The sequence below is a fragment of the Pleurodeles waltl genome, chromosome 10 (assembly GCF_031143425.1).
Source record: "Pleurodeles waltl isolate 20211129_DDA chromosome 10, aPleWal1.hap1.20221129, whole genome shotgun sequence".
Classification (NCBI taxonomy): Eukaryota; Metazoa; Chordata; class Amphibia; order Caudata; family Salamandridae; genus Pleurodeles; species Pleurodeles waltl.
The window spans coordinates 797,825,245-797,848,663 of NC_090449.1; the positions used below are offsets into that span (position 1 = coordinate 797,825,245).

Sequence of the window (23,419 nt, forward strand, 5' to 3'; positions counted from 1 at the left end):
ACAAATTTGGAAAAAGGAAATGTGGAAAATAGGTTACTAACTAAGGCTGGCAAAAAGTAAGAGAAAAGGGAAGGTGTCAGCACTTCAGAAGCTCGATCAAGTCTTCTACTCTGGGTCGGGGGAAAATCTCTACGTCTTAGCTGAGGATCTCAAAGGGGCAAGGGTAGAGAGGCTGTACCTCTCAGAGTCCAAGGGGGGTGAGCAAGAAGGGTAGGATGGAGCAGGACTGGTACAGTGGGGTCTGGAGAGGGACTGCCACTGATCCAAGTGGGAACAATATATACAAGTTCATAGTACAAGATGATTCATCCATCCATCACTCCACATGATGCAGAAGGTGTAATTGTCTTACGGATGTCAGTTATACAACATATACTGCAACATTAGTGAAAGGTCCCACTACCAACATAACCTCTATTTTCGCTCATCCGTTAGAGCTGCAACAACTGTATACATAATCTATTCCACAGTTTCTGAATCTACTGGGCTCAAGGGTAGTTTCTCAGGCTCACTATGTATAAAACAATAAAACTTCTATTATCAAGTTAGCATTCTCATGAGAATAATGTCTAAGAAAAGTTCATGTTAGCAAGAATGACTAAACATTTTCTGCACTGTCTGGAAGCAGGGTAGTGCAGGCCTCACTTAGGTTAAGCAAAGTAAATAAAAACGGCACATTCACTTATGCAAATAAGGCACATTTAACATTCAGAATTATAAATCCAACATTAATAAGCTTTGACGTGTTCATGTTACAGTAGATTTACAATGAAATAATTCTATTAATACATTCATGTAACTATGACACAGAACTACAAACTTCGACTTTTACATGTGTCATTTTAAACATTTCTCGCTTGAACTCATAGTTTTAGTGCACACTATCAAATAACATCAGAAAATATAACAAAGAAACTAATTACTTTGTTGAACATGAAGTTTAAAAGGCTATACCACATGCTTTTCATTACCTATTCTACAGTAAATGCACACTAATATAGGTTTCAGTGCCCCACTTTACAATAAAATGATTAGTACTTTGATTAACAAAATTCATTGATTGTCACATAAATAATCACTGTGACTTCAGGGGTAGTACTAAAATTTCTGCTAAATCAGTTACCCCCTTTGATGGCGAATCAAGCCATCACATCAATTTCAATCTCTCATTTACAGTGAGACAGCTCAAAATTTCAGAGGGCATTCCAGGAAAGAGCTTCAGGACTCCTCTGTTTGATGTCACTGTAATATATGTGTCAATTAGTTGCCATCTCATACTCCTCTTCTCTTTGGCCTCTCCTTGCTCTCTTTTATTTCAGTTTCTTGAACAACCTATACAGACCAACTGAAACTAAGGCATGCAGGGCTATTATCAATATAGGTCTCAAGATACTTCCAGCAAGTCCTTTCCCTAGGCTCCCAAACCACCTTCCAACTGCTGAAGAACCACTATCTATTGCTTCTCTGGCACCTTTAGCTTCTAACTCCTCAGTCCTTTTTCAGGCTTGTTACGTTTGAAATATACTTCCTCAGCTTTTTACTACTGTCAGGTATTTAGATGCAGCACTGTTGAACTTGTAACGTTTTGCAAACTTCGCCCTCTTTTGCGATAAGAATGTCTAATGCAAGACGCTTTGGTAAAACCATTGATCTTACAGCAACCATTTGTTTCTACAAGAAGGCACCTGCTGTATCTGTAGTTAGGTTATCTACTACAGTTGATAACTTCCTGAATGATCACAAAATAAGGATCACACCCACAGATGGAAATATGACACCAAAAGTATCTCCTACTACCTCTGAAGCACTGAAACCTCTCATAACTTTGTAACACTGTTCCTTTTCTATCTTTGCTTTCATTGCTCTTCTGTCTTCAACATGTCCAATACATTCATTTTCTACTGGGGTAAGAATACAGGTCAAATTATTTCTATGGGCATCGACTGTTCTAAAAGTCCATGTTGGTTCAAAGAAATCTCCCACTGTTTGTCGCTTTAGCAATGTTTGTCGCTTTAGCTATGCCGCTCAAATGTTTAATGACTGGGACAAATGTGAAAACAAGGTCATAATTCTAGTAATAATACTGATAATATTCCTGCTAATATAAAAGTGTTAGGAACAGGCTATTGGAAATTCCATATGTCAAGAGGATACTATGATAAGTGATCCCTTCACTAACTGATGACGGCAACTGGGTGCACACAATCTTTAACTAGCAGGGCATTCCCATATCACCTCTGCATCCATCTGCATGTAACATTTTCTCATTAAGCAAATAATTTAGATTTGTTCTTGGGCTTGCAAACCTCGGGGCCCTCGTGGATTTAACTTTTTCTTATCCAGTAGGTGTGGGTAAGCTCAATCCAATCAATAAGAAAACAACCATTATAACTGCCACAGCTAATACTCCTACACATATGTACTTATGCTTACTCTTTTTGTTTCTATTCAACTCCATGAGTTCTCTACTTTCAGACCAAAAATTTAAAAATCAAAGTAAAAAATACAAACATGTGGCTGCAGAATATCAAGTGTCTCAGTCCTTTTTATTTGGAGCAAAGCAAATATCAAACAGTCTCCTTTGCAAAAGTTCAAATAATTTTATAAAAGGTTTCCTTGCTCTTCTGGAAAGCTCATCATATTTCCTCCAGCAAATTTTCAAAAATCCTCTCATAAAATGTTCAAATATCTCTAATAAAAGTATAGCTCATAGTCACTAATAATCACTTTCAGAATATAGGGCCTGATTCTAACTTTGGAGGACGGTGTTAAACCGTCCCAAAAGTGGCGGATATACCACCTACCGTATTACGAGTCCATTATATCCTATGGAACTCGTAATACGGTAGGTGGTATATCCGCCACTTTTGGGACGGCTTAACACCGTCCTCCAAAGTTAGAATCAGGCCCATAATGTCTTTGTTCATCAAGCGGTAATGAGAATAAAAAGTTCAGCTCCACCGCAATCACAAACTCAAGAATGTTGAACTGGATTAGTATTGTTAAAGCAAAAGGTTGCTAATTCCTTCTCCCATTCGTTTGCTGTAAAGTATGTCCATTCAAGTGCTGAGTACTTCCGACTAGGACCTCTCCTTTTTGATCTAGGAGTTACTTGACCCTCAGCATCACTGTCACTTTGCCTTGACTGCTCAGTTTCTTCAGCAATTGTTGGAGGCAGTTGTACAGCTGGCACAGTTTGTTCACTTGGCAAACTGTCTCTGGGCACCACTCTTTTTACTACAGTATATGGTCCTTCATCAGCATCTGAGCTTTGCAGAGGCAACTGATTCTGTCTCGAGCCTTCTGTACTAACCACTGCTGTTGACTCTCTCAGACCCCCACCGCAAGACCGCAAGTGTGCTGTATCATCCACTTGTCCATTCCCAACAGCTTGACTAACCTGATCCCTCTCAAATACTGTGACTAATCCTTCAGGGACCGGTGCTGTATTATCTAGGAGACCTGGAACTTTGCGACTGTGGCTCACTTTTACCTTGTTATGGAGATCAGCACACTTCACAGCTGTCGAAGTGACCAACACTACCTTGTGGGGCCCCTTCCAACATGGTTCCAAGCAGGATATTCTCATTTGCTTCTTAACCATGACCCAGTCGCCTGGACACAGGTCATGGAAGAGCTCCTGCTATAGTTGTGCAGTAGTTTCTCCTACCTAACTAGACACAGGAATGTAGCAAGGTGGCAATATTATGTAGTATGACTGGGGGTCTTACAAAGTAATACTAACATCACCCAGAAGTCGACCTCGGATTCCCATGAATAAACCTTAGCTCAGTCCTGGTAGAGTGGCAAAGAGAGGCAGGCTACTTAGAGGAACATGTGCTAAGCTTTTCACAACACCAACATGGATGATAAATAATTGACTTGACTCGAAAGAAATCCGACACCAATTTATATAAATAAAGCAAAATGTTATATTAATTTAGATACAAAAACAAAGTTGATACCTTGAAGATAACTGGAGTTATCAGTTTTAGAGTATTAAATAAATCGGTACTTTGCAGAGCTTTCAAACTCCCATCATTGTGGTCAATGGGTGAAAACACAGTATGCAGTCGGTCACTTGTGGGGTGAGTTCCGTGGAACCTAACTGGGCTTAAGGTCTTGCTGGCCCACAGAACAAGCAACAATAGTCAGGACAATTTTACCTGGCTCGGGGAGGGGGGGGCGGGAGTCGGGATGCAGAGTGGTCCTGGCTGTCCTTGGTGCTGAATGGGACTCGCATTCTTGGGAGTAGCACCTTGGCAAAAGGTGCCTTGCAGGTCAAGTTCAGTACAGCCCTTTGGATTTTGGGTTGGAGTTAGCCTCAGATCAGGAATCACCAGGCAGAGCAGCTCAGCGACACTCAGGTGACTTGGGTGCAGAAGTGCTGAATGGGACCGGAAGCTACTGACTTTACCAAGCGTGCCAACGCAGGCTGAAAGGTGATGCAAAGACTGGACAACAGAGCCACTGAGGTGGGTTGTTGCACAGTAACGATTGTACTGTGGGCCTGGAGCGTCGAGTAAAGCAGGTAGTAGTCGGGTTGACCACCAACAAGTGTTGGTGCCGGCAAGCAGTTTGAGAAATCTTCTTCCAGAGAACCAGGTGAACAATGCAGAAAGTTAAGCCTCACTCAGGGTCTGGTCTGCTGTTCTCTGAAGGCTTCTTGACTGGTTACCTTCTGGCAGCCATGCTTTGGGGCCCGGATGTCGTACTTCAGTGGTTGTGGAAAATGCCGACTGGTCCTGCCATTGTCGGGGGACTAGTTCCTCTAGTCCTAGGAAGCCCTGCTGAAGGGGTATGGTTGTAGAGAGGTTCACCTTCCTTTTAGAACCGGTATCTGGTCCAGGACGAGTTGAAGTCCAGCGGGGTGCAGAACGGCTACCACAAGTGCAGATAATGTGCCTCTTCTTTGTGGAGCCCTTCCTTGTTGTGGAATCGGGTCTCTTTTTGTTCCCCAGCAGATGTGAGGTTCTGCTGCCAGGGGTGCCAAGAAGAAGTTTCACCATGGTATGGAAGCCGTTGCCGCCTGGATGAAGGAGAGCTGCCTCAAGCTCAACTCTGACAAGACCCCAATCCTCATCCTGGGTCCATCCACATCAGCCTGCGATGACTCCTGGTGGCCATCGAACCTCGGTACCCCCCACCCCAACAAACCATGCATGCAAACTTTGTGTCATCCTGGACCCATCGCTCACCATGACCTGCCAAGTCAACTCAGTCACATCCTCCTGCTTTCACACACTCCGACTTCTCCGCAAGATCTACAAATGGATCGCCAAGGACTGCCGCAAAACCATAACCCATGCCCTGGTAACCAGAAGACTTGACTATGGCAATGCCCTCTGTGCCGGTACTACCCAGAAGAACCTCAAGAAATTACAGCACATCCAAAATACCTCTGCCAGACTCATCCTGGACATTCCCTGCCACAAACATTTCTCCAATCACATCAGAGACCTCCACTGGCTCCCTATCAAGAAGAGAATTAACTTCAAGCTCTTGTCCACGTGTACAAGGCCCTCCATGACCTAGGACTCGCCTACCTCAACCACTGCATCACCTTCTACTCCCTCCACCCGACCTCTCCGCTCAACAAGCACTAGCCACCCTACCCCGCATACGGACGATGTCAGCTCATGGGAGATTCATCGCCTACCTCGCAGCAAAGAGCTGGAACACCCTGCCCCTGCACCTCAGGCAGTCACCATCACTACCCCAATTCAGGAAGGACCTTAAAAACGGGCTCTCAGACTGAAGCTCAGAGGTTAAACCCCCTTAGCGCCTTGAGGCCCTCACAGGCGAGTAGTTGCACTTTATAAACCCTGATTTGATTTCAGTCCTAGATTTAGTGGTGTTACCAGGTGTGAGGACCAGTGGCCAATGAGCATCTAGCTCTGCGGCCAATCCACCCCTGAGGTGACCAAATCCCGTGGGAGTGAACCACTAAACTACGCAGAACCCACTATTCTTAAGCCTCTTTAAGATGGCACGGACCATCTGCCACGGTACACTGAAGCTGGCCCACCCTAGAGGAATGGTCAGTCTCAGGGGAGTGTCCGCCTCCTGACTAGCTAATTTTCACACCTGCCCACCTCAGAAGGTGCCTGGGGCAGGCTTTGTCTTCGACTGGGGACAAATTCCTTTGTCCAGCAGTGGCTGCTGAAGCTCACCACTGTAATGAGTCTACTCACTAGCCATCCTGGCAGGGTGAGTTGGGACCTCATTCCTGCACAGGCCTTTATTCTGACCTCTAGAAGTGGCACACAATCCCCATCATGTGGTCAGAACTCTGTCTTGGTGGCAAACACTCAGTAAAAGCCCGCTGAGGCAGGAGAAAGCTGGCAACTCGGTAGGCATCCTCTGAGGATGCCACCTGGGTACATACCCGGTAAATCTCGGTGCAAGAATCATGTTCAGGGTTAAAAAGCACAGTGTTTGACACCAAACACGGGGGAGTTTGGTCGGGCCATCATGGGGCTGAACATCTGGGGTTTGCCCGGGTGCCAGCCCATGTTATCCTTTGGACTGCTGGTCACTTGCGGTAGCATTAAGTTTTAAATGCAGTTGTCATCCAATCGTACCGGATCAGATACATCTCAGCCTCTGTAAAGGCTGGCTAAAAGGGAAAAGTTTGGAATCAACTGATAACATTAGCCAACCATTCCCAGGAACATCCTGTCCTCTTTCTGAGTCGTAGGGGGATTTATTTTCAGAATTGCAGAGATTTTTTTTGCGACCCCCTTCCTTACACATTTTTCAATATGATGACCTAGGTACAGAACTTCTTTCTTACCATACTGTAATTTAGTCGGGGAAACTTTGTGTCCATTCTATCCTAAATGATTCAAAAGGGCAATTGTAACTCTCCTACAGAAGTCTTGAGCTTTTGATGCCACTAGTAGGTCATTAATGTAAGCGGTCTTCCATCATACTTCTGAAGATGTAATGATGTTTAGGTACAAAATGTTCTTTTTCTTTTTTGATTATGGTCAGACCTTGTATCTTATTATAGGCTTCGATTAAGAGTCATCATTATTTTTTGCATCCACCAAGACAGATGCTCAAACTGTGGAGAATATATTATTTACTATCTACCAGTGGCTCTTATTCCCCAAGCGTGTGAGTTCTCTCTAGACTACCATTCCTATTGTAAAAATGGTGATGAAAATAATTTTTTCACAAGTTACCTTTTATTTCTGGAATAATAGTTTTTATCCTTGGTAGATCCCATTAAGGTATATAGGGAACACACTTATTGAGGCTCACTACGTAGACTAAAACGCTGAAACAGAAGTAAATAAAAATACAAATGTTTTCTAGTAATATTTATGAATTTTCAACATTTTAATTTGGCTCGTATTATGTATCGATTGTTTTTTTTTTTTTTTTTTTTTTTTTACAGCAGAGCGAAGTGTTTTATTTACACATACATATGCTACAGAAGGAATTATTTTGTCTGTTTCTAGTGCATTGTACCGATTTATTCACAGCTGCAAATAGCTAATGGGTGGATGCAATAGAATAAAAGGCACTCTATGAGCTGAAACTTGTGACTTTCAATGGAAAGAATTGATAACATCGGACTACCAACTAGCCTTTACACAAGTAAGAGGGTGGTATGTGTTAACCTTATCATTTAGGGTGTACTTGGGGCAGCACCGTCACTCCTTGGGGAGGTTTTTATGGATGAGAATATGTGGCAGTCAGAATTATTTTGTTTCTCATACCCGCCCCTTTCCCTTGAGAGTGCAACGTTTTTAATAAGGTTAGTTTTACTATTGCCTCTGTTAGTTAGGATGCACCTTAGAGATATTACTCCCCCTTTCTGAACATAAACTATGGCTAAAAGATTTTTTGTTGTATCAAGGGAGCCTCGTAGATCATAAATGACTGAGTAGGAAAGTTTTATAGCTTTTCTTTCTTTAGTGACAGAATTGACCGACAGATGTCTCAATAGACCAGTTGACTGTGAATTTGATCTCTTAGTTAAGGTGGGTGATTTTAGAGATCACTGTGTGTCCTATGTCATTTTTTAAAAATCTGTTAGGTTCTCTTTTTATAGGAGCAGTGAACATTATTTTTAAAGTGAATGTTGTCTGATTTTGTAAATAAGATTCTAATGTATGGTATACTACAGTACATTGAGGGATAAACAGGACACAATAATAACATTTGTCACCCCTTAGATTGAAGGATAGGTGCAACAGTAGACACATCTAGAAATTAGATGATAATCAACAGGATTAAGAACACCAATAAAATATTATCTTCGTAAATATCTTTTTTTCCTTTTCATTTTAGGAGTAGGGGGTATCCCAAGTTTGGGCACCTAAAGTCTCTGTACTAATGAAGAAGAGCCTAGAAGGTAATATTCGTGCCTGGGTTCACTGGGCTCCACATAATGATGGTCCTGATGAAAGCCAATGACCCATCTGGGAAATGGTGGGCTGAAACATGTCGACAGTATATAGATATGTGAAGGACAAGTAATCTGTTCCCATCACATTATAGTTTTTTTTTTTTTTGCCATACCCTATTTCAGTTATATTAAGTGTTTTTTAACTGGATCATAGAGATATTTTAGCCACTTGCTCACTTTCACCACATTTTTTAAAATTATTTCCCTTTATGGATCCCTGATAGTTTCCTTTATTAGAGTGGAAACAGTCCCCTTGGATAGGGGAAAGAAAAGACCTAATCATGATGCTATCAGCTATAAGTACACCGGGAAGAAATATACCCTGGGTAGAAAACAGCTGGTGAGGGTCTCTTTTATAAAGACAAGGAAAATGGATTCCACAGTGGATATCAAAGGAAGTGGTTACACTCTTGTTGATGTTTGAACATCAATCTACTGGACCAAGACTGAGTGGTAGAGCATTTTAAGGGACTCCAGATTATTTTTCACGATCTGGTTAAAAATGTATGGACTCGGTATACCCTTGTGGGACTCGCCACCATGCCAAAACACAACTGCAAAAACTGAAACGCAACGAGAAACTGCCTCTCCTCATGTATGGAAAAGAATCCTTGCCACAGGTTAATTACAGTGAACCACTTAGCTTAACATGGAATTTGGAAAAACTATTCTGCTGGAGTAGATAGCATGGGACAACATGGAACAATTATTTTCATCTTTCTAAGGTCCTGGACCACGTGGTACTTTCCATTAGGCTTCCACAGTCCCATAATTGGAGAGTTACATGGACTTCCAATTATATTTTTCAGGATACTCTGCTCAATTAAACAGTTTATCAGGGGAGTAATTCCTACAATTGTCTAGGGGGTCATTTTAAATGGGGGATTCAACTCCTTTAATGAGCCCTATCTCCTTTCCAGGAAAATCCCAAACTTCAGGTGGCACAGTATCTATCAGATCCTAGGGCAAATCATTACATGTCAGCATTGGCTACAATGTAACACTCAGGCAGTGATCTACAATTGTAAACTGTACATCCCCATCATTTGTTTGGATCTCTTATCAATGGGATGTGCAGCTAATGGAACAATTCAATTCACACAACAGGTCAAGCAAATTCACAGGACTTGAATCACACGCTACAAATTGATGCTCATCCTCAAAGGAAATTATTTTTACACATACAGATTTTGTTACTGGGTTGGACAATTGTTTGTTTGTGACTCCTACAACATGAATTGTAATTCCTGAAATGGGTAAATTTGGTACTTCTGATGTTCTGACAGTGGAGTGTGCTGCAGCCCCATTGCCAAACAGACATTACACATGGTGACCAATTACATCAGCATCTTCTAAGGAAGCACCTAGCACGAAATACTTGTTATCCGAACAATCCGATTGAAGGTCTAAAAAAAAAAAAAAAAAAAATATTCATCACTCAGATTCATTAAAAGAAACTGATGCCAACTCATTCACCTATTCATTTGCAACCTGATTTAAATTTTGTCAGGAAACATTTGTCTGCTGCCAAGCCTTCAGAGCTTGTGGTATCTGCATTTGCTGTCCTTGGGGCACATTTACATTTTGCACCTGGGGTCTTTGAAATCTACGTATCTGAACTTCATAATTACATTGTTTCTGCATTTCTCCATTTTGCATTTGATTATATTTCATATTAAGCTGACACTCCCTCCTCCAATGACCCAAATGTCTGCACATGTGACACAAATGAGTTATTTCTAAAGTCTGGATATCAACACCACCACATGGGTCTACCTGAACACCATGTCCTCTATCTCTCCGAAAACATTAGCTCCCTGCTGTTGCACTCCTTGCATACCACCAGTGTTAACCACCCACTGCAGACTCCGACAACCTTCAGTGCAGCGTTTCATTGCATCCACTTCTCTTTCAGTTTTTTCTGCTTTAATTCCAATTTGGCATACAGCAGGATCTCATGTACCAGTTTTTTCGGCCAATAAATTAAATACTGCTGTATCAGGTCACTTATGTCTGGTTTCAATCCTTGCAAACATCTGAACACAAAATGGCCCATATCCTTAGCTCCTATGGCTTCAGTGCCACTGTAATGTTTGAAAGCCTGCAACAATCTTTCATAATAGGAAGAAATCAACTCTTTAGATTCTTAAGTTGTTCTGTGAGTCCTCAGCCAATCAATGTGTTTTGGAGAAACCTTCTCATTCAAGAAGCGAATAGCCTTAAAATACTTTTTAATCACCTTTTCAGACCACGCACCTTTTACTGGATGTCTTGGAAGCTTGATTTCAGGCTAGTCAACAAAAATATTGCACTCGGTCCACAAGTCACTTAGAACCACACTGTCATCAGTGCATTCAAATCGTCCCACAGGCATTTTGAAAGCTTCACAAACCTTTATGTCTGCTTGTACCATTCCACTGTTTTTTCTCTCAATTTCAGATAATCATTCGTGAATGACAAAATATCAATCCTACTTTAAGTACATGAACATAACCTCCACCAGGAATTCTTTTCATGGGAAGCATCTTCACATTAGTCTTGGCTTAATTTGCTCCTACAGAGGCATATCTGTTTTTGCTTTCTTCTGATCTTTTTTTCTTTGCCCATCTACCTTACCACTTATCTAACGCTCCCCATTATGGATGTACGCGAATAATTCACTGATCTACAAACTTATTCCTGGAGGTCTCATGTTCGCTATACCCTTGTCACTAAACTCCAATCTGTAAATTCTCTTTAAGGGCTTTGATTTCTCCAAATCCACATCATATTTCTTGGCCATCTCAGATAACCTTTCATAAGCCTGTCCCGCACGTTTGGTAATGTCTTTGTATCTGAACCGCAGTTTTTCCTCTGTGTAAATATTTAATTGGGCAGTGTCTAGAGTTCCTGATATGACATTTAATTCCAATTTCAATCTGGACACATTCAGTAATGATTCTCTCTCTGGAACATTGTCTGCTTTTGCACTACAATTTGTTCCTTCTGCTGCACCTGCAGGACTCAAAATATTTAGCCAATCATTTAACTGCTGTGCAGTGAAACCTTGCAAACTTACTGAATTTTCTGTAACACCTCTGCTCTTGCAGGACCTGCAATTAGCTTATTTGGGATACTTACAATAGACATGTCTTCTAGTGTTTTAAAGGGTATTCTTCCTTTTGGGGTACTTCAACTAATATTCGGGGTGTGCTCTAATCTAGGCACAAAATATGGCGAGGATCTTGGAGGAAACCTCGCATCAGGAGTAAATCTTGTCTGACTTGTCACTGAAGTTGGATCTGAAATTCAGGTAGGGTTTAATCTTCTTGGAAGGGAACTTATTCTATTTATCTCGGAGTCATTTGAATATACTGATCTCTATACACTATTTGGTGTCATCCCATTGGATGTAACTAGAGTACCGGGAATATTTTGAGTGTTCAAGACCTTGAGCGTACAAAGGAACAACTGGACCTATTGTCACAGGAACTGTTAATACATCTGGGCTAATATAATTCATCTGGTTCTGTGGAATTGTCATTCCTGCACTTTGCCCTGAAAGGCAGTACTGAAGCTTTGTCATGTTTGAATCAGAGAAACATTTGGTATGGGCTGATTTAGATGAACTTTTGCACAGGTTGACTCGAATTAAACTCTGTGATGGCTGATTTACGTAGGGTGTCTGTACTGACTGGTTCATGTTAGAATGCAGTACAACTGATTCATATTAGGACTCTTTATAGGCTAATTTATGCCCAAAGCTCTGTACTGGTTGATTCACACTAGGAATCGGACCTACTAAATTTGCAGGTGTACTTGGCACTGTCTGATTTGGGGTTTGTGCAACTGGAGCAGTGGGCACATTGGGGATTACATCTCGCACAGCTTCACTTGTTACTCCTACCTCTACAGAATGGTATGGAGGCGGACTATTTAGCAATATCTGAGTTAGAAATTCCTCATTCAAAACACTCTCATGTGTCACAGTCTTTTTCTCTAGATCGGTTGTCTGTTCTGTTTTCTCTGTCCTTTTCTTACTCTTTGGTTTAATGCCTTCTACTTCAATAGCAATAGCAGGATACAATCTAGTTCCTATAACTGAAATAAGAAGCACTGTTCCAAAAGAAAGAACTCCATTACACCAATTAGGGTCTGGGGTCTTTTCAGTCACCACATGCAATACGTCTTACAGAAACAGTAGACCTCACTCACCAATGGGTGACATGCTTCATCATTGGGCCATGCTCCTTGTCAGGCCGGCACTCCAATGCCTGACAGGCCACACTAGAGAGCTCTTTGCAGAAGATCTTTTTAAGAAAGAACACCGTTAGAGAGTGGATGTGAGAGTGGTGGGGAAAACTGGTAAAATTAGTTAAAGGTGCCCAAGAAACTATCTTTAATGCAACCTGGCACCCCTGCCAAGGTTAAAAACAAAAAAAGGAGGAAGTACAGAAAAGAAAGATCTGGTTCCCTACCAACAACTAAATTTATGTCTACAACTCTAATTAGAGATTTAGATATTATGGAACTGTGTGTGGGTATTCCCTATGCTACAGAACTGCTAGTCATGGTCAACATGAACCCCTTAGGGATCGCATGGCCGCTGGCCGCTCTTCTATCAAGACTGAAGAGCCCCACTGTCAATCTGACCTACCTTGTCATCCAAGCTTCCCTGACCGAGGGTGGTCTCCACATTCAGAAGTTTAAGATTCCAACGTAAGATTTCAGTTATTTCTTACATAGGCAATAGGAATAGAGTTTTTTTACTCTCTGTGAGGGTTAGGCACAACACACAGGTCCTGAAGAATCGCCACCTGATGGATGTGATTGTATCAGGCGAGAAACATGTTGATCATGAATAGCAGTTCTGTAGTGTAGGCATTCTTTATGGCGCATTATGCAACCAACCACCACTATGCACTGCTGAAGAACATGCGCAGTGACGGCTAGACGTGCCAATCATAGCTGGCCAATTTCAGACATTTTTCTTAACCCTAACTTAATTTTAAGTGCATTTGTAAATGAATATATGATGTAATATATTTTCCTCAGTTTTCAGAGGAAAAAAAAACTCATTTACCAGTTAGTGTGCGTCCAACTTCCTGGGTTGAAGTATCTTCACCTCTCCCTTGCATGGCCCCCCCAGCAAATGCTTTCTCAAAATGATCTTACAAACCGGTGAGCATGTGCTTATGCCACGTAATGATTGCTGTAGTTGAAATACTCAGCTCTTCTCAGTCAATCTGTTCACAAACCAGGTGAGCTGATTCATGAACCTAAATCTACATTTTTGCTAAGCCTAAAATCTAACCATGTCATAAGGGAAAATATTTACTAAGAGACGACCCTGTTCGGCCACAAGCTGAAGTGTGCTCATTTTTCCCACACATTGCCCCAGCCAACAAATCTTTCATAGCCAGGTTTGTTGATTGGAAAACATGGTTCATAAACAGCAAATGACTGATGGGAGGAAAGCATCTCAGCAAATCATTCCAAATTCAGATTGGGCACCTACATGGATTTGCACTAAAACAACCCCAAGAACTTCGCTGGCTAAAAAAGAACAACATTCTAGTCCAAGTTTGATTTATATGTTTGAGTAAAAATATCCCACCTCTCACTGTTCACAGCCAAAGATAGTTCCCCTTTTCTTCAGAGCTATTTGGAAACAAAGGTCACAAGCCAGGATACCACTGGATTTAGCCAAAAACAATTGCAGCGGGCTTTGGCTGTGATGAAACCCACATTTAATATCCAATGGCTGCACTCAGCAGATTTTAAGGCAAAACATATGGGGTGCAGGGCATGGTTAATAGCTACTCCATCGGTTATGTGCTGTCAGAACTTGGGAATAGAAAATGGTAGAAGGCTAAACCTTATGCAATGAGAGAGCTGGATGTTGTTGATGACTTAGCCACATGGAATCCTAGGGCAGGGTGCTGGCCAGAGGGCATGGCTGATGTTTGCAGCATGCAGTGCCCAAGTTGAATGGTTGCCTTTCTTACCCAGTGCGTACTGTGGCAAACACTGAATGTATTTTATAACAAACCAAATACATATTTCCTGGAGAGGGATGTTTTGCTATTTAATAACTTCTGCTATAAAAAACACAAAACACGTTTTCTAAAAAGGACATCGAAACCACTAAAATTCCCTAGTGTTGGTGAGCTATGCAGCCACAGCACCCCACCCACCAAAAGAATCAAACTGACCATCCCCGTATCTATCACTAGTGCAGGTTTAAAAGTAGTTAGTGCTACGTCCATGTGATACTCTGCTCATTATTTAGCAGTTTCTGACAAAGCATTTTTGTGCTTGTGAAGCCGATCCATGCTACAAATCCTTCACATATTTTGACATGCAGTTCAGCAACAAATTACATGGTACACCCAAAGTGGCACTCCTTTGCACATGACAACCCATGGTGCTATACAAGCTGGTAGCAAATGACTGTAGTAGTGGGGTAGAGGTCTTCTGACCTACTGTCCAACAAGAATACAACCTACTGTCTTCCTCTGGTTAGTCTGGGCAATTAGAGGGTTGTCTGGGGCACAATACACAAACAGGAGTGGCAACTCCCCTGCTGTTATTTGTCATGACTGATGAGGTTTATGACAATGGAGCAAACTGCTTGGAATGCAGGATCTGCCTTTGCAAAGCCGGAGCCTGAAATCCATCCAGCCCATGTATCGCCATGAGGTAAATAAACTTGCTAAGTTAGACAAAGGCTGGAATCACCACATCGCTGCCAAACAGACATCAAGAAGCTCATTCTCTTCAGTGATTTGTTTGATTATATATAATAATGCAGGCTAAAGATCACTACATTTGACTCTTAGCTCCAAAGTTAACTGGAGGTCTATTACCTGCTTAGAGTCCTTGCATCTCTAGTATTACGCTCAGTCCAATTAATTGCCACAGGTGCAAGGCTGGCATGCGTGACCCGTCACCCGCTATGAAGCCCTGCATCTGGCCAGCACCAGATGACCAGCCAATGATCCCTTCATGAGGTTATGAAAAGGTGAACAAAATGCTGTTACCTGGAGCCCCTATGATCACCACTGTATCCAGCATTGCAGCTGTGATCTCCAACCTTCACACACTGACTATGAACAGAAGTTCCCCTATCAGCACCAGCAAGAATAAGGGCTTGCACCGCCCAACTTCCTATGATCCTAGCACCACCATTGCCGAAGGGAGCAGTGAAACCCACTGAAAGAGCTTCTTCTGATCAAGCCAGATAATTCTCTAGTGACACGGAGACTAACACTGTCAGATTATAAATGTCAACTTCAGTCCCTTTCGGAGAGAGCAAACTTGGCAGTAAAATAACTGTGCACCACGCCTTGTGCCGTAGAAACAGATGTTCTTCTTGGACAAAGTATCAAGATAATTGTAAATGTATCCCCCGTTTACTGCATGCAGTCTCCCTGTGAGGCACAGGAGAGTTACGGTGTGATTCTATACAAATACAAAACCCTTATAAATGCATGAAACTTCTTCAATTATCAAGCACATTACCTTAGTATAAATACAAGTCTGATTTTAATTACATTTATTTTGAGAGAAGGATACACTGCCTGAACTAAATACTCTACCACACATCACCCTTAAAGAGTAAGCCATAACTGTTTGACCTCCCTATCCCCTAAAAAGCAAAGCTTAAAGAGGAGGTAATTAGCACTTCAGAGACCATGCAGTATTGCCTGGTTTATGTGTTTCCATCGAAAACACCAATACTGTCAACAAAGATGGTTTATATGTTCTTTAGCTACTCACAGCAATGAGAATTTGCCTGGCAACAAGGTACTCAAAGACATATGACTTGACAACAAAGGCACATACCCTCGGCCTCCTCCATCTGGAACATCCAAAAATATGGGGCTGCCTCAAGAGAAGAAATAGATAAATGTGCCACCTCCACCAAACTCATAGGGAAGCAGATGATATGCAGCTATCCCAGCAACAATAAGGCAGGTCTGCTTGGCTTTATCATAGGGCTACCACAAATGAGGACCTGTCCAGGATGATTAAGAAACATAACACTACCAACGCCGACCTTCCTCTGAGGATAATTGAAGAATCAGGTGCCTCAATAACAAAGCACACAGATCAGGTAAGCTTGCTTCTATCCCAGGTCAGCCATATATATGCTGCTTTTACAGTAACACAAAAACACAGACCAGGTACCCTCGGCCCTCCTACTTCCACTCACAGCTATCATTAAAATAACGTTGCGATTTGCATAAAAAATGATGCAGCTCAAAGTCACAATATTCAGGTGGTAATGGAAGGAATGTGCGAGAGGAATGTCAACTGTATCCACTAAAACAACAGGTTTCTTGTCCTACCCGCTCTTTGCAAACTGCCCTCTACTTTCCATCACATCATAATGCCCTTCCTGCTTTGACACTATTACACAAGTAAAATGTAAAATAACTTGCTTGGACCCAGTTAAATTACATAGGGAACAATGGGCCATTCAACAAAACAAACTAAAAATGCATACGTTCTGTATTGTTGTAACTTGAGTTTGAGTTTCTTTAGGTATGTTTCTTATGGATTACAGCACTTCGAGAAACCCCTTCCCTCATTAATTACAAGATTCAGATAATCCCTATCTAAGCAGCTACAGTTTGATTTTATCCATCTTTAAACAATAAAGGCTAACAAGAATCGCACTACTCAGTGGACCCTTGCCAGTTTTATATATTTGTTTTCCATCCCAGCTCTCTACCCCCCATCCTGCAAGGGTAAGGATACACCTGGAAAATGCATCACATCACTGTCTGTGGTCAGCTTTCTCCGTATTAACCATTTTACTATTCAACGTGCTTTTTAAGTTAGTGATGAATATTTGCAAACTTAAAAGTCAATGCACAAACACTGGAAGTAGATTGTGAAGAAGCGCTTTCTAATCTCTCTAACAGAGTTAATGTAATACACAGGGGGATGTTTGTTTAATGTAGCCTTTCTGGGACACAGTCAGAAATGCCAGAGTGTTTTGAAGCGAATACAGAGCAATGCAATCTATAGCTCATTTTTGATATCCTTGTTTTCAGATTATAGCTCGTTTTGACAATAATAAACTAGATAAATGTGTTTATGCTCATTGACATCTGATGTAAGTTATCATGTACAACCTCACGTGTCCAAGGACATGCTCATGTCAGGCACTTCTTCATATATTCAGGGGCTGCTTCACATGCCCCTGGCCAGTAGATACTCACAAGCATTTGCGCTCCCCTCTGCTCTCTGCACACTAAGGAACATCTCCAGTGGGGGATATATATCTCTGTGGTGTGAACTGCCAGGCATTAATTCTCAGTATGCGGATAATTGTTCCTGGCAGAGAGCTGCATCGCGAAGCCACTTGCTTCTCCTCAGGACGGCCGTCGTCCCCTATGCATCACTACCTGGCGTTTCGTTAGTAGCAATACGAGCACAGTCAGTTTACGCATCTCCGAGGGAATGTCCTTAACCTCCCCCAGTAGTGCAACTCACAATGAGTACCCCAGACCGTGTCATGTGGTCGCTTCAGTAGTATCAGTAGTATCGAGAACGGCTGACCAGAAGAGTCCTACCTCTGGACTGAGTCAAGCAAGATGAAGGAAGTTGGCGCATGGCGCAGCGTACTGGACACAGCTCGGTTTTTCCAATCAGACCCATCTTATAAAAGTGTGTGCAGGGTGAGGTAGAGCTTGTGTAAGTATTTAAATTGAACAAACTTTAACCTGTAGTTGAGAGAGAGCGCTCAGGATTGGGCACAGCAAATCTTCCATTGGTCCTCAGAGATGGGGCCTCGAGGTCATCTGACCACCGCTGGTGGGCCAGAGCGAACCTAATCTGCACTGCTTCCTGCATGTCTGCGTAGAGTCTAGTAATTAGCCTATCTGGGGAAGGATTTGTTGGGATCACTTCAAGCACCTGGAGTGTGGGCGGCACAGCAGGGAGGTGTCCCGTAGCGCCCGCATAGCTGATAACATATAAAGGTATTTAACAGTGTACTGTATGGCTGCTGTACCACTTGTTGTGGGTCGGCAAAGACACTGTCGGGTAAAGGGCTCCCACTGTCGACTGCAGGTGGCGCAATCTGACCAGAGGGCCTGTGTCAGACATGATCGGCAGGAGGGGTGACCTATGATAGGAACTGAGGGGGGGGGGGGGGGCAAAAGATCTGGGTGTACTGCCGCAATTCACCTCCAGGTCCACAACGTGCAGGCCACAGTATCAATCTCCTGCCTTGGACGTTTGTGGGCGTGGAAAGCGCCATTTGGAGACGGCATGGAGTCACATGGTCGTGTTTAGGTGCCGTGTGCACCAAGAACTGCGTAGGATAAAGCCATTAATGTGCAAATTATGACTGGGCACACGAGTAATAGAGGTCCACATCAGGCGTTCCCAGTCCTCTTTGTTCAAATGGAAGGTTCAGTACATCCCACACTATTCGCAGCTGCTTCCTGGCCCACTTAAGGGCCACCGGGTGCGAGAGACTGTTGTTTTTTTTAGTTACATCAAGAAACAGGGTTGTGCATTCTAGTACAACTGAAGACAAAAACCTCAAAAAGATATCCACAGCTGCAAACATGAAAATGTCAAAGTGTTTGTTGGATCTTGCACAGCCTTTTACTTCCCACTCATCAGAGGTCACAAAACAGATTATTTTGCTGAATACTTGTAGCTCCACAGTATACTTTATTTTCTGTCATTACCTCGCTCCCACTTTCCCAATATGTGGTTTGTTTCTTGAACTTACCTGATAAAATTCACCAGCTTGCCGGACATAACCAGCCACTTCGGTGTCAGATGGGCGGACTTTCCAATACTTTCTCTCAGCATTCTTGTAATCTTCCACTTTGGACCAAGGCACAGTTAGCAAAAAACGCTCCGTCAATGAAGCAGCCACAATCACATCAAGTTGTCCACTGTACATTAGCACCTGAAAGAGAAAATTCCAAACCATTAAAAAATACAAAATGGAAGATTAATTCAAAGGGTTTTGCAGGACCTGAGATCAGCTATATACCACATGTTTTTAGGTTAAAAGGAGCTGTGTCTAGAACATAAAAGCGAAACACCAGTGAAATTGTGCATTTATGGCTATTGGCACCACCCACCCACATGCACCCACATGCATCCAGGCCCCCAATCTAATCATTTTCCATATACCAATAACGAGCCAATTTCAGTGATTTTCAATTTAAGGAGGGTGTACAAAGAAAAAATAATTGAAGTCATATAGAATCAAAATTAGGATGCAGCAGACATAAAATACTAATGTTTTTTAATTTCGATGTTTATGGGTTGAATCATGTTAGAAAAAGAAAGGGAACACGATTCACATAGCCAGTAAAATAAAGTTTAGAGGCCATCTCTATTGGGGAACTCAGTTGATATTCTTGGCAGGAATACTGCTTTTTCCATGCAAAGAACAGAAACACGCCCTTGGATAAAGCTGAAACCAATTACGGAATTAATTTCACAAATAGGACTGACTACATAAAACAATGGTATATAGTATGTAAGTACAGAAAAGCATCGCAGCACACAATTAAAATACATTATTCATATCAGACCCAACATGTAACAGCAAACAACGTTATTTCACTGATGATCAGTTTCCATTTTTACTCTACCCCAAAAGTTCATCTAGAAGGCCATGGGGCCTACTTCTGTTATGCAGTAACCTGACATGTGCAAAGGCAATATCATATTTTCCATTTACTTATCATGTACAATAAACAGCACGACTCTAGCCAAGAGGAATGCCTTTGTGTTTGTTTTGAAATATTTTGTCAGATGAGCGTGACAGAGTACTTTGTATACTTTAAATCCTTGTAAGATTGAGGGTAATTATTGTATTAGTTGAAAGCGTGATGCTTTCTCACGGGGTGAAGAGGGCTTTGATTATCAAATAACAACAAGCAAGCTAATGGGCGAGTCAGTGGGGTGCAAGAGTCGACGCAGAGTCCTTCTAGTGGTGCTTAAAGGGAGTGATTTTAAGGCAAGTGCAGAAACAGTCTTCTCCTGACGGGAGTGGCTGGCTGCTGGGACGAGCTAAGCAGGCAGCCGAGTATAAGGAGGAGCAGTGTGCTGGTCAGCCACTTTGGCTGCTTCGACCATAGATGTCAGAGGTTTGACACAAGCCTACCACAGCGGTCTTGACAACTGAGGGAACTGCACTGGGGAGGCTGTGACAGTTCTAAGTACAGCTGGCAGAGCCTACTTTCTCATGGCATATTCCGGACATCCTAGAGACCGCGGTGACAGTGGAGTGTGAAGGGTGGCCTTCCGGAATGCAACAAGGTTCATTTAGGGTGTGGGGCAGAGTACAAGGGTGCAGAGGAAGGCGCTTCTTTGCCAGTGGAGGATTTTAGTGGGCCTAGACAAATCTAGTGAGCCTACAGATGTGAAGACTGCAGGAGAGGGCCGAGCCAGGGGCCAGCAACCTAAGTGCCTTGAGTTAGTCAATGAAGCCACAAGAGTTGCTAGTGGCCAAGCAGGTAGAAGGGGTGCTGACACAGTGGGGACCACATATTCCATTTCTGGTTCGGAGAAGGATACATCAATGTTTTATGACAGCGATTGTGGTCATAAACCACTGATGAGTTACCGAACCCAGAGTTGGGATGGTAACTAATATGCAAAGGGGAAGGTGTCCCCATGAGATATTCGACTTTGTGAAACTGGTCAGTTGCCTCGGTTGGAGTAGGCGCTAGTCCAGGAGACCACTAAACATACACTAGGTCCTGTTAATGTTCCCATTGGAGAGGTTTCTGCAACTGGATGTTATTAGCCACACCAGCCCGTTTAATGAAAAATGTCTGCTTTAAAAAAACACAGAAAACTAAAAAAAGTGTACCATTTGGTAACATAAATGCAGGCCAGCGGTTTGCTGCCTCTTGCAGGCTTCCATCCCTGCATTTGCAGCCAACTGCAGGGGCTATGTAAGCTGACCGGTCTAATTAATATTCATTAGGTCGTCTTGCTACTCCCTAGCAAATGAACAATTTGCAACCAGACCTATTGACACAGTCTATACTGCAAACTGCATTCCCCATTTTCAAACCAGTCACTGTGCAAATTTCACATCCCTTGTTTACAAACAAGAACAGCACATCAGGCCCATAGTTTCTTCACACTGCCAGTTTTGTAGCCTCTGACAACTGAGCCTTGAGGAAGCACAGGACTATGCTCAGACATGAGCATGTACAGTGGAGTTGCACTGTTCAGGGGAACTGCACAGACGACTGACTAGCATTTATACATTAAGTATGCTTTTTTGAAAACCAACTCCTGTCATTCAGCCAGTGGTGAGGCAGTGTGTCGTGTCCTAGTGCAAGAAAGAGAATCGCCACCCTGGTCGCTGTTTAAAAGTGAACTACAGCTATATGCAGGGTTCACTGCCCCCCCCTAGGTCTCTGGCCACTGAGCCACTGTACGGCACTCCCTCGAAATATATCTGTAGCTCAACGTTTGGTTTTGTTTTCGAATATTGTCACCGTATTCTCCACTGTCCACAAAAGGCACTTTCCCAGGCTTAGATTTAACTCAAAGTACCTTCCTTCTTCCCAAAAGAGACAGACATGCGCACTCCTTCACACACACTCTTATGTAACACAGAATGTGTAGATACTGTTGCATTATATTCTAAAAGGTAAGGGTCTCTGAATCACGAACCGGTGTGCGGCACTTAAATGTAAATCCACACTAGGCCCAGTCAATGTTCCCACTGCAGACTATAGGCCTGATTTAGATCTTGGCGGATGAAGCTACTCTGTCACAAAAGTGACGTTTCTTCCGTCCTCTGTATTACAATTTCGATAGGATAAAATGGAATCGTAATACGGTGGACAGGACATCTGTCATGTTTGTGACAGAGTAACCCTGTCCACCATGATCTAAATCAGGCCCTATGTCCTGGATTGCCTACTACACATATGGGCCCAATATAGATGACAAAGGAGATGGTCTACATTCTACCCCGTCCCGCCCATCGGGAGGTAAGCTTTTAGCATTGAGCGTTCAACAGTCCATCTCCAGGTACGCAGAGGACTTATGGTGGAATGGTGGTCCGTGTCCACACCTGACTGCCAATTGTTGATTCTGAACTCTGACACAGTACCTGACCATTAAACTGCAGTGGGGCACTTCACACTAACCACTGTTGAGGTCTTCCATGTTCCATAGCTTTCATAATACAGTTTACCGACACGTCAGGCATCAAAGATAGAGTCGCACTCGTCACATGGGACACAGGTAAAGCCTACTAAAAGGAGGACTTCTCAGGGCTGCTTTTAGGGTGGAAGTACAGGGCTGAGGGATCATTTGTTGCTATGCAGCCCAGTACACAGCTCTAACAAACACAACTTTCTTGTAAACAGGTGTACCTAATATCGACTCACCAAAGACTCCTGGAGACAGTTAGACTAGCTCTCTGCATTCCCTCTGCACAATATATGGCTGGTATGACTATATTTTACAGAGCGGATTTCAAGTCCTAGACCGCCACCAGGGAAGTTCACCTACAGCAGCCATCTTATAGTCTGGGGTAGTCCCTGCCGCTCTATACTGCAGGGTACGTAGCACAGCCCCTCACTGCACAACGATATCAAGGTGGTATGAGACGCAATGGTACAGTAAAGCAGTTCTATCAAATTAACTAAAATGTGCATTGGCATGGCCCGAAACACAAACAATGGAGCTTGAAAAAAGAATAACCTTTTATTAGATTTTAAAGAAAGAAAAAAGTTATTCTTTCTTCAAGCCCCATTGTTTGTTCTTTGGAGCCAGATGTTATGAAAAAAGAGTAACTTCTGTGAACATGTAGCCTGATTTGAATTTAATGAGCTGGCTGTTCGCACTTAGCCACCAGGCCCCTAACAATGGCAGAAAAAACGTCAGAAATACGAACCTCACCCAGTACTAAATGGTCGAACTCGTAAACTCAGGGAAAATAAATGCGTACAAAATCAGAGCAGCCAATATGGGTACTCGAGACTTATTAAATTTGAG

At 42.6% G+C, this 23,419-nt stretch overlaps 1 protein-coding gene across 2 annotated transcripts in view; it reads right to left on the minus strand.

The window, feature by feature from the left end:
- CPVL (carboxypeptidase vitellogenic like) overlaps positions 1-23,419 on the minus strand; it is a 627,001-nt gene that overhangs the window by 124,391 nt on the left and 479,191 nt on the right. For both annotated transcript variants that reach the window (XM_069211457.1, XM_069211458.1), the window contains exon 12: positions 19,161-19,343. In XM_069211457.1, the coding sequence (XP_069067558.1) occupies positions 19,161-19,343 (183 nt within the window). The remainder of the gene's footprint in view (positions 1-19,160; positions 19,344-23,419) is intronic.